Source organism: Salminus brasiliensis, chromosome 17 (assembly GCF_030463535.1).
Source record: "Salminus brasiliensis chromosome 17, fSalBra1.hap2, whole genome shotgun sequence".
In the NCBI taxonomy this organism is placed as follows: domain Eukaryota; kingdom Metazoa; phylum Chordata; class Actinopteri; order Characiformes; family Bryconidae; genus Salminus; species Salminus brasiliensis.
This window is the reverse complement of record NC_132894.1, coordinates 25,545,252-25,561,599: the sequence shown is the minus strand read 5'-3', so window position 1 is coordinate 25,561,599 and position 16,348 is coordinate 25,545,252. Positions and strand designations below refer to the sequence as shown.

At 41.1% G+C, this 16,348-nt stretch overlaps 1 protein-coding gene across 2 annotated transcripts in view; it reads left to right on the top strand.

Annotated features, from left to right (window-relative positions):
* The window catches only part of tub (TUB bipartite transcription factor), a 122,463-nt gene that overhangs the window by 56,628 nt on the left and 49,487 nt on the right, over positions 1-16,348 (top strand). The window contains exon 1 of one of the 2 annotated variants that reach the window (XM_072659979.1): positions 10,062-10,554. The exons of the other annotated variant lie outside the window; for it this stretch is intronic. Coding sequence (XP_072516080.1) covers positions 10,517-10,554 — 38 coding nt within the window. The 5' untranslated portion in view covers positions 10,062-10,516. Of the gene's footprint in view, positions 1-10,061; positions 10,555-16,348 lie in introns of those variants that run through there. 2 annotated transcript variants of the gene reach the window in all.

Below are 16,348 nucleotides of genomic sequence, written 5' to 3'. Positions count from 1 at the left end.
ATATGGTATTATATCAGAGCTCATTTCTGAAATTAATTTCTACTAGTAAACAATTCCTTACAGAAATCTTGACTTCTAAGGTTTTACTAGTAAAAAAAATAATAGTTACACTTGTTAGGACTTGTTAGGATATCTGGTGTCATTTTAAGCTAAATGTTTTTTTTTGTGTTGTATTTGTTACAGAATTGTGTAGAACTCATATGTCAAGTCAAGTCAAGTCAAGTCAAGTGGGTTTTATTGTCATTTCAACTACATACAGAGTACACAGTGAAACGAAACAACGTTCCTCCAGGACCATGGTGCAACATAGACACAGTGCATACAAAACACAAGTGCAACACAAACAAGTGCGGACAGACAACACAACACAGTACAGACAGAGAATAATAAATAATTGGCGGTAGTGTGCAAATTCTGCAGTGTGTAATAAATATTGAGTCCAGTGAGGTAGTAAAGTTATTAGTGCAAATGCTGTGTGCAAAAAATGCTTCCCATTTTATCTGGGGTAAATGGTTGGAGAGAGAGAGAGAGAGAGAGAGAGAGAGAGAGAGAGAGAGAGAGAGATGTAGCAGAAAAGACATCAGGTCAGACGTTGAGTTGAGAGAGAGAGTGTGCATGTAGCAGAAAAGACATCAGGTCAGAAGTTGAGTTGAGTATGTTTACTTAAACAAAGAAAAAACAGAAAGTAATGGCGTTTGTAGTAATGATCATTTATATACCAAACAGATATACAAACTGCATTAACTACAAGATTATCTGCCATTTCTTACTACTACCCGTCCAGTTTGGTAAATTCCCACACAGCCAGTAGTTGGTGACAGCTGTACGTGGACATACTGTATGTTCTACAGTGCTGTTCAACTTGAGGAGACATATCAGAAAATTCTCAGTAGTACACTACAGTATTTGCCACAGTGATAGAGGATTTAAGACTCTGAGGCAAATTGTTTAGAATAAGACCATCAAATAGATCTCATTAAACATGCATACTGTGAGGGAAAGACCAATTTATATAATGTATCTGTGCAGTGATACATATTGAATAATTGTATTAAAGAAGAAACACTAAATATAAATAAATGGAAAGAAAATATATAGTCAGTCCCACATGCACAAAAAGCTGGTTTTCCTGTCGTATTCATGTACCTGAGCACTGCTTTACCTAAACCTCACCCAACTGTCACCTTAACTTCAGCAATATTTGGAAATTTTCATTTGTGTCATTTACTTAGGTAGTTCTCAGATGAAAATTAAGCCTTTTAATGGTAAACATCACCAGCCAGACGTACTGTCAAAACTTTTGTCAAATTGTGTTCCATCACCCCAAGGACATTTGGTCCCCACAAGAAGTTAAATACATGACCAAGCGCAGACACGCACATGCAGCCTGAAGTAGACGTTATGTTCATTCATTAGCAGCCGCTGGCACCTCGTGGCCTGCATGGCTGATGGAGTCGTTGCATTATTAACAGGGCTGGCTCTCTTTCTGCTCCAGCCCCGCTGCTGCCAGTGTCTCAGCCATGGCAACGACGGCTCTGGACACTACACAGAGCTTTCCTTATCACCACTCATCTCGGCACAGAGGCTCCACAGTGCATTAGCATTACCACTAACTGCAGTCATCTACCCATCACTGTCCTCTGGCCACATTTTATTGACTTTTTCTTCCTGGAATGAGTTTGTTTAGACTAGCTTAGGTTATGGAATTACTGCAGCCTAAATTGACAGAAGTGAAGCATTTTATGCTTACTGGATGCTAGCTGTTGTGAGCTGATCTGCCCACCAGCTTCCAAAGCCTAACGCAGTGTAGCATGACTTCAAAAGCCATCCTCCGCTATCAAATATTCACCAACCGAGTGGCTCGTACACCTGCTCTCCTACTTCTGGGGTGTAGCAGAGCCCTTCTGATCCCAGGCTGTGTAATACCACAGCCTACTGTCTTTGATGAGACAATATTGACCCGAACCCAGCAGAGCAAGGTTTACATACACAACCTCTGTTTCGCGCAAAACTTACCGAAATACTTGCAGTGAGTCTGTCTGGCTATATGTCTCTAAAGATTTATTTATGTACTTGTTTGTTTGTGTATTTTTGTAGTTCAACGTTAATCATGGAACTGACGATAGCATTAGCACCAAGCAATTAACCTACTCTCATCAGTCTCTTATCTCTCTAATTTGTGAGTTCCAAGCTTTACTGAGAGATACTAAAAAAACTCTTTTTAGAGAAGGTAGAAGGAAGTTGTGGGAATTTGACCTCCACCTGTAACCCATTCTTGCACTGAACACACACATACACACACTAGTCACTATTGTTTTATGTCAATTTCTATTCTTGCTGTTCTGTCATTTGTTGTGCTATCCAGTGTCGACCAGAGGAGGATGGGTTCCCCTTTTTGGGTCTTGGTTCCTCTGAAGATTTCGTGAGACAACATATGTTGTGAAAAGCGCCATGTAAATTAATTTGAATTGAATTGATTTGAACTAGTGAGTACACACACATACTAGAGTGACAGTGAGCACACGTGCCCAGAGTGATGGGCAGCCCTAGCTGTGGCACCCAGGGATCAGTTAGGGGTTAGGTTAAATATACTAATTAATGAATAACACCTGTTAACTCACCTTATTATGTCTCATACAGTCATTTAACCACCATGGACAAATAATAATAATAATAATAATAATAATAATAATAATAATAAAAAGTCACTGTGGCATTGACAGTATATTATTATCATTAGGATAGATCAGGGGTGCACTTTAGAGTGAATTTCTCACTCTGCAATTGAGCTGCAGGACACTAAACTGAACTGATGGACTGAAAATCTCACTGAAAGAGAGAGGTTGACTGCAAAGACCTCCTACAGAGAAAACAGAGAAGAGCCTTTTAGGACAGTCTCTGTTTACCTCTCTCGCTGCGTTTGTCGCTCACTATATTGTATATATTTGCGGCAGTCAGGGAGCCAATATCAATATATGTGAGACTCCTGTAACTTCTGGGAGAGGTGTCATGTTTGGCCTAGTGTGTATTTATTGTATTTACACTTGTTTTCTGAAAGTATTGTTGTGTTTTAGTGTTTTTGTCTATTGTGCTTCTAATTGTGGGTGATACAACAGAGGAAAACTAGCAGATGAGAGAATATAGAATAAAGTTCTTATCATGGCCAGGGAGATATAATTTCTCTTGTTAAAATCAGGTAAAATATAACCTTGCAAACCAAGACTAGCTTTTGCTTTTGCAGTAGCTGGCTTCATATGGTCTAGGCTGGTCCTTGATGGTCAAGGTGGTTGAAAAGCTGGTCATCCATGCCGAAACATACTCTATGCTGGTAATCAAGCTTGTTCATATTGCTTTCGCTTGTGGACCAGCTAAACCATCAAAATGAATTGAAAACATACCTATGCTGACCAGTGGCTAAACTGGTCAACTGGTCAGAGTAACTTCAGCTTGAACCGGCACCTTCAGCTTCAACCGCGCATTTAATCTAGCCCTGCACAGACTGATTAACATGATTTCCTGCACACATCTGAATATTTAATTAAAAACTAATTACTTTAGACTAGTTGGTCTTAATAGTTTCTGGATTACTGCCAGGTTTTTTTAGTGTTATTTAAGAGTAAAACAGGAACACTAGTTAGTAGTTATTATTATCCAGGGTTGGGATAGTGAGTGCATAAGAGTTGGTCAGTGTGCATTTGGTAAACGTAATTGCAACTTAATGGGCAGTAAAAGTGCTTTTAAGTCCTATAAGATGTGAGGCTGATGCCTCCATGTCCTGAACTACATGTGGTAGGTACTGACCCCTGCATATCAGAAAACCCCACAAGACCTGCCTGATGTTTTGGAGATGCTCTGGCCCACTCGTCTAGCCATCACAATTTGTGTGATGTGTCTCAGATCCTTATGCATTTTCCCTGTTTTTTAACAAATCACCTTCAATAACTGACAGTTCAATTATTAATCAATCTGTCTCACTTCGCTTGTTAATGGTATTAATGTTATGCTCAAGACTTTTGCTGTAGCAATTTTGCCCTCAGTGATTTATGGAAATTAAAAAGGAGCAGTTAGTAGCGGTGCTACAGTATTAGGGGAGAGAGATGTAAATATAACTGCTTAAAATTTGAGAAAGCTGGAGGGCGTAAGGAATGGCTTGGTTTACCTGACCGCATTAGGAAGGAGAATGACCAAGAACAACAAAGCCACAGATAGCCAGCAGCAACGGAAGCATGAGTCGCATTGTGATTTTATCTGGGAGTTTAATTTGAATGCCTAAATTTCATGAAGATGTGGGCATGTTTTTGAAGATTTGAAAATACAGCCAAAGAATGCAAAGGTCCAGAAGATTAGTGGCCTTGGCTGGTGCAAAATGTGTCGTTGGGCAATGCCCTCAGGAGTCATCAGTATGGTAATTAGTTGGTTTAGATCCCTTCATCATAAACCGGGTGATAGGGACCTCTCTAGGTAGCAGGAAATGACATTTAATAGATGCCAGGCTGGCAGGCTAGTCAAGATGGCTTATGTTAATGGAGAACATAAACATCTAGAAATTCATCTTAATACAAAGGGCTCCAGGTAAAGAATGTAGCCATTATGACTGATCCTTATCCACCAGTTACCTCCACACAGATGTTTTTTTAGAAATAGAAGTCAGCAGGTAGGGAGCAATGGAGCTCTTTTAAGAAAGGCCAAAGTTGGAGTTAGAGCCTAGACTGGGACTTTCAGTATTTAAGTGCACTACTGTATGGAAGTCAACATGCTGCTTGAGGGAATGAATGAACTGGGGATTAAACAAAGCATTTCCTCCGCATACAAACCCAAGTATCTAGGTGCCATTTAGCATTATAATCAAATTAATTAAAAATATCAGACCACTGTGTGTTGGGGCAGTGCTCTGCCTGGAGACAGCCACTTTTTTGTTGTGATTGACTCCATAGGATTCTGTACCTTTAATTTACAACCATGAAGTGAGAGGCCTGCTCACGCAATTTATTCTTAAAGAATAAATTGCTTACATCGATAGGCCCCTAGATAATTAAGGATAGGTTGCAAACAGCATGTAAGTTGGCTTACGGCAGTACGTTCAGTGGCCCATTTACAGTGGTTAAGAAAAAGGAACTATGTTATTGATACTCCTGTCCACAGACATAAGACCAGGCTGTTATATAAATCTGTTAAAGACCTATTGTGATAGACAGGCACTTTTTTCCTGTGTTGGCACATGAAGACAAATACTAGAGTGATTACAGAGGACATGTGGCGGAGCCTGTGAATGCTAGATTGATGAATTCACAAGCTCTAGAGGATCGACAGGACAACCTTGCCCACTTAACTGTAGATCAAACTGAAGATGTTGTTAGGGTAGTAATTAATCACAAACCCTTGTTTGAACTCTTGGACTTCCCTAAAAATGCATGATGTGGACACAGGTATAGCAGTGCCAATTAAGCAACAGCCTAACAAATGGGCTCAGATTAGGGAGAAATTGGATTACATAGTAGAGATAGGAGCTGTGGGGTTGGAACAGTAGCTTAGCCAGGTGGGTCTTTGCTTCTCTGCATTGATTTGAGGAAAGTAAATAGAGTCACAAAAACTGATGTTTTTTGCATACTGAAACCCAAGCATCAAATTGACTGAACAGGTCTGTCTGAAATTATCTGCAGGTTTGATCTACTCAGAGGTTATTTGCAAGTGCCTTAACAGGCAGGGCTTTCTGTACTCCTGATGCCCTGTATTATTGCTATGTTCTTCCATTTGGAGTAAGGAATGCACCCACAACCTTTCTACGTTTAACAAACAAGATGACTTTAGGTTTGAAGAATGTAGTCACTTATATCGATATTGTACTGTGTAGTGATTCATAGTCATAGCATTTTGGGCACTTGCTGTTTGAGCATTTAAACAGCAGGTTTGATGTGTAAACCTACTGAAGTGTGAAAATGAGAGAGCTCAGGTCACCTAGTTAGGCCATCAAGTTGGTCTGAGAGCAATAAAATCTAGAACAGCAAAGGTACAATCTATTTTATGTCTCATAGGTCCACACACTAAACACCAGCTAATGTGTAAACTGGGAATGTGTGGATTTTATTGCAGACTTGTACACGACATGTATGTTCTGTAAAGTGAGGATAAAAAGGTTGTCTTTTTTTAAATGCTGTACTTATTTAAGGTGTAACATTCTGCATTTTAGGGATGCGCTGTATGTTGTGGGAGGACCAATTATTAGTATTTGATGGATTAGCATTAAAGCTCATTGTTCATCGCTTTCGAGTCTGAGTATTCGGATCCCGTGGGTGGTACTTGTGAAACATACTTACATACTTGTGAAACCAGGCAAAGAACTGTTTAGCCATTATCATTCATTGTCATTATCATTATCATATTGTCATATAACCATTTCCTTAAGTAAGGAAACTTAAAAAAGCCTTTTTAAAGTGTAGTGTGCTAATAGATGCTAGATGTACTACAAAGAGACACAGGTTAGATGTTACTCAGTACCTCAGTACCTATGTTGCTTTGTGCTATGTACATTTTTGTTTCTACTCAAGATATCCAAGATCCAATGTGTGTTCATTCTACTCTACACACCACTAGTCATTGTTTGTTATTTCAGAACACTTTTATAGGGTTTACCATCAACTCAAGAAGTGTTTAAGCCTGTTTACACTTGGCATTAGCATGCATTTTGCAGCTGGATAAAATCTGGATATACTTTGACTGGATTCTTTTTATACTCTATTCACACTAAAATGCATCTTTGTGTGAAGAAATAAGATCTGATTTTAATTTCCCACATTATAAAACTCAACAACACATTTTATTTCCATTTTCCTTCCTGTAAACAACGGTTTCTCACCAAAATGGTCCTGCTCCAGAAAACTGTGAACAGTTTAGAGGAACAGTGGGGGTTCGAAGAGGAACAATAGGTGATTTTCACATTCCTGTAACATCTCTACCAGGTCTTAATGCCAGTTGTAAACAGGCTCTTTGAGATCCAGCATGAGTAGCAGGCAGAATATGTTGCATATGCCTGTAAGTTTCTAGAATAAGTAATAAACTAAAATTAGTGTTAATGCTAATAACTTTACCTAATATTAATGCTTTAAATTTTTCCAAATTTCTATTGGACTATTCACCACAAATTGATCATGCATCATAATCAATACATTCACCAGTGATCTAAGGCAAATGGCAAAAACAGGGAGATGTTAATAATGTATCCCTGTATTTCAGTGAGTGCTTTTCTTTCTCTTTCGACTCAATAAAAAACTCCTCATCCCCCAAGCTACATGCATGTGTCATCATCAGGTCCCCAAAGGACAAGGACAGAAACATGTAAACACACACACTCACACAGCAGAATGCTGAGAGCAGTGCATCGTCAGAGTACTGTATGTGTGCCTAAACCATGCACTAAATCAAAGTGACTAAGTGTGACAGTTAGAAAAATGAGCAGGTCCTGAACAAGATGAATATGCTGATGCACAGTAAGGCAGCAGGCACCTCAGGCTGCTCTGGATATTGCAGAGGAACATGCTGCTTCACAGGAGTGTGCTTATAACAAACAGAGGATGGATCATCTGTACTGCATAGGCCTGCACAGTTTAGCCTTTTTTTAATCATTATCACAAACGCTCTGTAAACCTGCTTCAGTTGGCAGAGCTTACAATAATAATTACACTTATTTACATTTTTTATGACAGTTGCTTATTTATTATAAGTAAAACATAATACTTATTGGCAGCAATGATTATTAGGAAGGTCATAATCACTCCACCAATCCAAGTAAATAGTCAACACAGCTTGGAGCTCGGTTATGTGCATTCCAGTCACCCTAGTAGTTGAAGGAGGGGATTAAAAGTTCATCACCACACAGGAAGTTGACAGTAAAGACCCTCTACTGGTGCCATCATGTTAAGGGGGGGGAGTTCTAGCAAGTGGATGGGAATTGGCTAGAAAAAAAAAGGAATCCCTCACCCGGCTTTCCAGTCACAATCAAGGGTTAACTAATGCATTTATGTGTGAGTGTAATCTAGGGAGGTCATTAGAAACGTTACTTTGGTACCAAGTCCATACCAAACATCAAAAAATGTGGCGATACTGGAATTGATGGGGGGCATCATAATAAGCCTACATGTGTAGGGGAAGAAGAAGAAGGAAGGTAACCACAACAGCAATACCTGGAATGGTGTCGGGAGTTGAGTTGGATAATCAGGCAACTGTACAAATGGAGGAAACACCTCAAGGACAGACAGATCTGAAAGCTGAGTTTCATGAAATGTTCCCGTCATTGTTTGCGAACTATGTTCAGAAAGGCTAATGTTAGCTTATTTAGGCTGATGCTGCAATTGATATTAGCATGCTGTTTATGTGCAGCAGCGTCCGTGATTTTCTTAACACTAGAAGCGTTGTGCTGGTCTAATCTACTTACACCTAGAAGTCCTGAGCTCTGTCATCAGACCTCTGTGACAAACTGCACCGCGTTGGTTTTACCTTCTTACCACTGTTGGCATGCTCTTTTTAATATTTAAAGGTTTCATGACATTGGTTTTATTTACAATTTCTTATTTCTTCATATTTCAGGCAGCTCAGCACTGCACCATAAAGTGCACTTTGCTCAGGGCACATTTGGACAAGTTTTTTTTAAAATTTTTTGTCCAATTTTGTTTGTTTTTTTGAGTGATTTTCTTTCCTCCAAATGAAAGTGTTTGTACAAAAATTCTGGTATTGCAGCATCGCAACTCTGTAGGAATCTAATATTGGATAAAAGGATAAAGGATAAAGGTGCACGTATTCGTCACTGTACAGTGTGGACTGTACAGCGAAATGTGTCCTCCGCATTTAACCCATCTGGTAGTGAACACACACTCACACACACTCACACACACACACGTGTTAGGGGCAGTGAGTACACACACACACCCAGAGCGGTGGGCAGCCAACTCCAGCGCCCGGGGAGCAGAGAGGGTAAAGGGCCTTGCTCAAGGGCCCAACAGTGGCAGCTTGCCGAGCCCGGGAATCGAACCCACAACCCTGTTATCGATATCCTGGCGCTCTAACCGCTGAGCCACCACTGCCCCTCTGTGTCTGTATCACACTAGTACTACACCTAATCTGATGTGCATGTCTTTTATTTAATTGGGATAAATATCCCATGTGATTTAGGTGTGTAACTGTCATTTCCACAAGTGACTTTGACTTTGAGCATGAAACCAGAATTCCTCATAATGGGGTTGATGGAGTTTCAGCCCCTGGAGGCCATGTACTCTTACATATCTGACAGTAGATGAACTCAGCATCTCATTAAAACTGACTGAAGGATCAGGAGTATCACACAGGGAGAGTTCCAGCAATACGCCGATGGTGTGCCTTTGTTTGGATTCGGGCAAAATCAAAGACAATTACAGCTGCGCTGCTCTGTCCTATGCTAATGAGCCGCGCGCTGAATAAATGGAGGAATAAATTATGGCCCAGAAAACACATTCGAGGCTCGCGCGCGCTGCCGGTGCCTTCACACAGCCTCGTGTGTGTTTCTCTCTCCTGGCTGCGTGTTTGGGAGAAATGTCAGGAGCACGCTGGTGCAGTGGCTGATATCAAAGCAGCCAGACAATGGAGATCCTCTGTGTTTTACCTATTTCCTCCTCCTTGGGGCTCTGAGCAAGGTTATGGTACCTTCAGTGCTGAGTGAGAGAGAGAGAGAGAGAGAGAGAGAGAGAGAGAGAGATTGGGTTAGAGGTACAGACGATAGGCTGAGAGAGAGCGAGAGAAAGAAAGAGAGAGAGAGAGAGAGAGAGAGAGAGAGAGATTGGGTTAGAGGTACAGACGATAGGCTGAGAGAGAGCGAGAGAAAGAAAGAGAGAGAGAGAGAGAGAGAGAGAGAGAGAGAGAGAGATTGGGTTAGAGGTACAGACGATAGGCTGAGAGAGAGCGAGAGAAAGAAAGAGAGAGAGAGAGAGAGAGAGAGAGAGAGAGAGATTGGGTTAGAGGTACAGACGATAGGCTGAGAGAGAGCGAGAGAAAGAGAGAGAGAGAGAGAGAGAGAGAGAGAGAGAGAGATTGGGTTAGAGGTACAGACGATAGGCTGAGAGAGAGCGAGAGAAAGAAAGAGAGAGAGAGACACAGGCACACGCAACAGTGAGAGAGCGGCACGGCGCGGAGGAGGGTCTGAGGCAGAAAGAGCGGGAGAGCGACAGAAACCGAGGCAGAGCGAGAGAAGCGAAAGGCGCGGGTGAACGAGCGAGCAGCAGCGACAGAGAAACGAGGTAGCAGCAGATGTAGATCAGCAGCCCCGCTTAGTCTCCACAATGCCCGAGTGAAGAAGACAGTAGGATAAGCAGCAGGAGCGCGAAGAACGAGGCTAAGGCTGGCAAACGCACACACGCACACGGAGAGGCTGGGGCTAGCGGACAGAGCCGGCCGCATTCAGGCGATGACTGGATGGATGGATGGATCGCCGCTGCCGACCTACTCTCTTCCTTAGCGCTCCCCAACACAGCGAGGCCTCTCAACACAGGGAGACATGAGCTCCAAACACTCGTCGGATTGGATCCCCTACAGGTACATAGGTGCATGGCCCCTCAGCCCGGCTGTCACTAGCCCTGAGGTCAAGGGCACTGCTGAATATGCTAGAGTAACCTACATATTAGGATCTTGTGGTAACATTTGTTGAATGAGGTGCTGTCCAGAGCCAGGGTCAGCAGTACGTTGAGTCCATTGTCCTGACTGTAGTATTAGGGATATATTCTGTATTAATACATACAGAGTATATTTAAGAGTTCAGTGTGTCTCTATAAGACACGTGGGGAAACTCTGATACAGTAATTTAATTAAAGAGGAATTCTGCATCTTTTTAACCATCTCTGCAGAAGTTTATGGTTGAGAAGTTATTCAGAGTGGCATGGTGTGAAATTGTGCATTGTGGAGAAACCTAACCTAAAACTTCTTTAAAAGTGCTGGTGATGCGAGCCAGGGGTTGTGACATGTGAAACACATCCATAGGCATTTTTCCCCATTCAAGCCACCAGCCATGTCTTTATATGGTTTATATGGCATTGCTTTTGTGTGACAGCAACAACATGTGTTAATAATAGTAAAATTATGATCAATATTAAAATGAAGATGGGAGCATCTTCTTATTTGGGTGCTTTACAACACTTGCATGTTCCTTTCCACTATGAATAGCTTTTATTGCGTATTGCAGAACTGTCATAAAACAATGTCTCAGGTATTAGGCAGTATATTCACGACCTTTCCATGTAATACATTTCTGTAATATAGCTTTTAGAGGTGTTAAACACTTCATCATCACCACTGTGAACTGTTCTAATTCTGCAGGCACATTACACATCAAACGTGTGAGAATGACTTTAACATTTTACAATGTTCAAATCTTAATAATTGAATTGTGCAGAATTTTATAACAGTCGATACTGATAACTGATCAGCACAGTGATTTATCAGTCTACTCATGCTTTAGTAGGGTTCAGTAACACTGAGATAAATAACTGATCAGCACAGTGATTTATCAGTCTACTCATGCTTTAGCAGAGCTCAGTAACACTGAGATAAGTAACTGATCAGCACAGTGATTTATCAGTCTACTCATGCTTTAGCAGAGCTCAGTAACACTGAAATAAATAACTGATCAGCACAGTGATTTATCAGCCTACTCATGCTTTAGCAGAGCTCAGTAACACTGAGATAAATAACTGATCAGCACAGTGATTTATCAGTCTACTCATGCTTTAGCTGAGCTCAGTAACACTGAGATAAATAACTGATCAGCACAGTGATTTATCAGTCTACTCATGCTTTAGCAGGAAAGATGTTTGGTAAGTCTGTACAAGAAACTTGTAGTCATAACTTGTAACCATTAAGCTATTTCCCACAGGATGCAAAAGAACCCCAGCAGATTGTAATCGTATTGGTTCTGATATGATTAATGATGCTACTATTCCAGTATTGTTTTTTTAAACTATACTGAGCTTTACGTAAACCAGTATTATACGAAAAATAGTATTTCTTGCTCTTGGGCTCTCTCTACATTCAGGAAATATAGTTTGCACTTTGAACCACCGACAAGCTAAGAGACACCGAAATAAAAAACAAATGTGTACTGAGGCAGTAAAGTAATATTACAGGATTTTACATACATTTGACCCGGGGTATGCAATTCTTCACAAGGTTACATAATGCAGTTAGCAGTGTGTCGTGCCCAGAGTGACAATGACAAAGACATTGTTCTCTCTAATACAAGTCAAATGGATTTGGAAGCTGTTATTTTAAGGCAACAAAGTATTGCTTTAAGAAAGGTATTTAAAAGCAGACCAAGTGCTTAAACTCTCTACTACCCAACAAGAAGAAATGCACAGAGATATCACTGTGTGAATGTGTGATATTTCAGGCTACACTTATTTCAGGACTAGATGTTCTGCTGACATTGCTCTGATTCTGATACCTGTTGATACTGATATGCCATCTCTACTTAACATTCTTATGTAGGTCACTCCACATCAGTTCACACAACAGATTTTAGCTGAGCGATGATTGCCTGAACACTGAATCTTCTCTCTGAGCACACCTCTTTTTTTTAGCTGAAGAACCTCTGGGAAGGTTTTCTTCTCTTTTAAGATGACTGCACTCTTATCTTCCGCTCCTTCAAAGACTCCTAATTTATGCCTTCCAGTTTGGAATCGGCTGGGAATGGTCAATGATGTCAGTGTTAATTAGCACTTTGGGTCTCTGTGGATGAAACACAGATACAAGTCTGCTCTCCGCGCCAGCTTGAGAAACCGTCGCTGCCGCAGCCGCAGCCGCAGCCGCTGCTGCTTCTGCCTGTAGGAGAAAACCCATTGCCATGGCTGCACTGCCTCCTAAGCCCTCATTGGCTCCTGGTTGCTATAAGTTACACAGTTCACTTGCCACTGCTTGTTCGGTGAAGAACTGAGTGAGGAAGCTCTTGCTTCTGTGGTGTTTATTTTGAGATTCTTTCCGCGCATCTGTTTTCTCAGGGAAATCTATATTTGGACTTGATGTGCAGGTTTCCTATAGCTTGAGTAATCCCGACGAGACCGGTGCTTAACTCTAGGAATGGCAAAAACGCAGACAAAAGAAAAAGCAGAGTTATGAAGTGTAGAGCTCTGACTGACTGGCAGGCATCTTCCTAGATGCTTGCGCTGCAAAAAAAATAAAAATCCTGAATCTAGCAAAAAGGCTTTAACCCCTTACCGGTCCAAGCCTTATTACACAGTAAGGCATATTATTCAGGCACTACAGGGACTTCTGCACACACTGGTGGGGCTATTCTTTGGTAACAGAAGTTTGTAACACTTTCGGGCCGCTGGCGGGCTATAGGGATTAATGCTGAATATATGTCCTGTGAAATATAATCATATTAAAGAACTTAAAAACATTTTAGTTCTGAGAAAAAAAATAGTTTAAAGTCATCTTAAAAAATGAACATTGATATGAACATTTATTTCTAGATAATCTGTTTACCTTGTGTAAAAAGCCTACTTCCAGTTCAAAGCTCAGACCAGTAGTGCTGCATTAAACCCTTACCTAACAAAAATGACACCCTGCCCCTCCATTATGGTAGAATTGACCTTACTCAACTGAATTTGGATCAGATTGTATAATCTCCATGTCCTACTTTGTGCTCTGAGGCCTTGAGGGAGCAGTGGTGCAGATGATTGTAAGAAGTGAATCAAAAGGATACTCCATAAGTATTGTATCAGTACTTGTCTATTACATGTTTTAATCTCCCTGTAGTGAGGGCAGAACAGAAGGTGGTATGGCACTATGCATTTTCTTGGGGGTCAGAGGACAGGCTCTCAAAGACGCTTGGTTTTAAAAATTTAAAGGCAGTTCAGTTCAGGCAGTTGATTGCTATTCTGTAGCCAAATGTAACAAAATGCTGTGCTGCTCTACACGGGCTATTACCCTACTGCTGGCACACCATTATAAATGAAGATTCTTAAGTGGTTCTTTAGTAAAACTTAAAGTATACAGTTAAGGAACCATTTGAACACTTAAAGTGTTCCTTCCATGGGAAAATGGTTTAACTGCAATTGCTGAGATAATCTAAGCGTAGTTAATGCTGCGGTTCCATGACAGGGATCTATATATTGAAGTAAAAATCAACATAATTGTCCCATGTTCTAAATACACACTTTTGTCCAACTATTATATATCCAGCTCAGTGTTCAAGTATCTAATATTGAACAGTCTGTGTGTAGGTTGCTGTTGGCCATGTCACAACCATTTACCGCGTCTCATATCAGCAACCATCTCTCGTCACATTGTACACTGTGTATATGGAGGTATAAGATCCTTGAGGAACTTTTGGAGATTGGAGGTTCTTCTGTTTGAAACTATGGAGGAACCTCTTAAGGTGCTTTGAGGAACCTCAAGAAAGGTTTTTTTAAAGGAAAAATGTTCCTTGAAGGTTCCTCAAAGCACCCTAAGAAGTACCTCCACAGTTTCAAACAGAAGAACCTCCAATGGTTCACTGAGGATCTTATACTTATAACAGTACAGAGCCTAATAGAATGTTCTGTTTTATATGAAGTCATCTTTAGGAATGTCCCGATCAAGTTTTTTTTTCCCCCAAAATCCGATCCGAGTACCTTAATGCTGACTGACAGTCGATAGTAAACCATTTCCCCATTTAATTTGGTAGCAATCTTTATATAATTTAAGTGACTTACCCTTTTTAGTGTGTCTTATAATTTACATTTACATTTAAGGTTAGCAGATGCTCTTATCATCTCATAAGAAGGACAAACAAGGAACACCTGGGAGTAACAAGGGGCGTGGTTACAGAGGAGGCACAGGTGGGAACACTAATGTACAGGCAGGGCGAGGACAGAAACAAACAGAGCCATGTGCTTGAGAGCACATGGTAAAACAAAACAAAGGGACAGGGATAACAAGGACAGACAGGAACAGAGGCAAGCATGACAATATCCTTAGCCAGTCTTAGCCAGACTAGTTCCAAAGATACCTCTAAGCTTAGATATTACTAAACACTCTTCAGTACTCTTCATTCTGCATTTGAAGACAGCAAATGACTCTGCTGTTCGAACACCCAGGGTAAGCTTGTTTCACCACTTCTGTGCCAGGACAACAAAAGGCCTGGATGCTTGTCTTCCGTGGGTCAAACAGAGCCATACTTGAAGCTTGAAGGGCTCTTGGTACTGATTGGCTTTTGACTATTGCCATCAAGCATGGAGGAACTGGTCCATTTTTGGCTTTGTAGGCCAGCATCAAGGTTTTGAATCTGATGTGGGCAGCAGCTACAGAAAGCCAGTGAAAATTTGCTTTTGCTGTTTGTGGTGATTTACTGACCCAGGGTAGTCACACTGTAAGCCTATGACTAAATGAGCTGTGATTAGCTTTTCTAGGGTGTGTACATTAAACATTAAATGTTTTACAGAAGACTGTCACCAGACCTATTAGTTCAAATAAAACCCTTTTTAATGTAATAAGGTCACAAATGAATGAATGTTTAGGGTAGTTTTCAAGTTCCTCACTGTGTCAGGCAGTAGCTGAGAATCATGTCTGATAATTGCACCAAGAGGAGGCCAGAGGGCGCTCAGCTAAAACAAACCAAGGGTTGGAAGTGCCCATACCCGATTCATTGAAAAATGCCTGGATTGACCTGATCACAAGTCACTGAATAGGGGTGGAACATCCCTAATCATTTTGCATCACTATATTCAGCACTCCAACTAAAAACACTCCTATATTTACTTGGAAGAATTGCCTGAAGAAACTTGTGAGGTTTTAAATGTATTTTGAATACCAGACCTTTCTGTTTTGTAATGAAATACACTACTGAATACGTTCAAAATTCAGACCAAGTGTTCAGGCCGGCGCTAAATGCTCTCAGCTCAGGCAAGAGAGGAAACTTACAGCAAATAATCAAGAAAGAACGCTGGGCTTCAGGTAAACCCAGCATGAGGCACTGATGCCTGGGGTGAGCTTCTTCTTTCACCTCCTCCCAAAGCTGGCTCCAGGGGCTCTCATGCCTCGTTTCCCAGCATATAGGACAGATGGGGCATGCTATGAAAAATGTATGGTATGAGTTGCAGGGCAGAAGCTGGCTCAGCTGTGTGTCACACTCCTTTTCCATTAATCCCATGAACCGTGGCTAGTTTATTAGACAGATACTCTGCACTGCAGGGTCATGGCCCACTCCACACACTTATCAGACACACACACACGCACATGCATTATCCTGCAATGGGCCAATGTCTCTCATACCCATAGAAACCTCTAGAACGAGCCTCGTCTCATGTGGTCCTTTACTTTTGGGCTTAAGATCTTGTTCCTGGGATTTTTGATTATT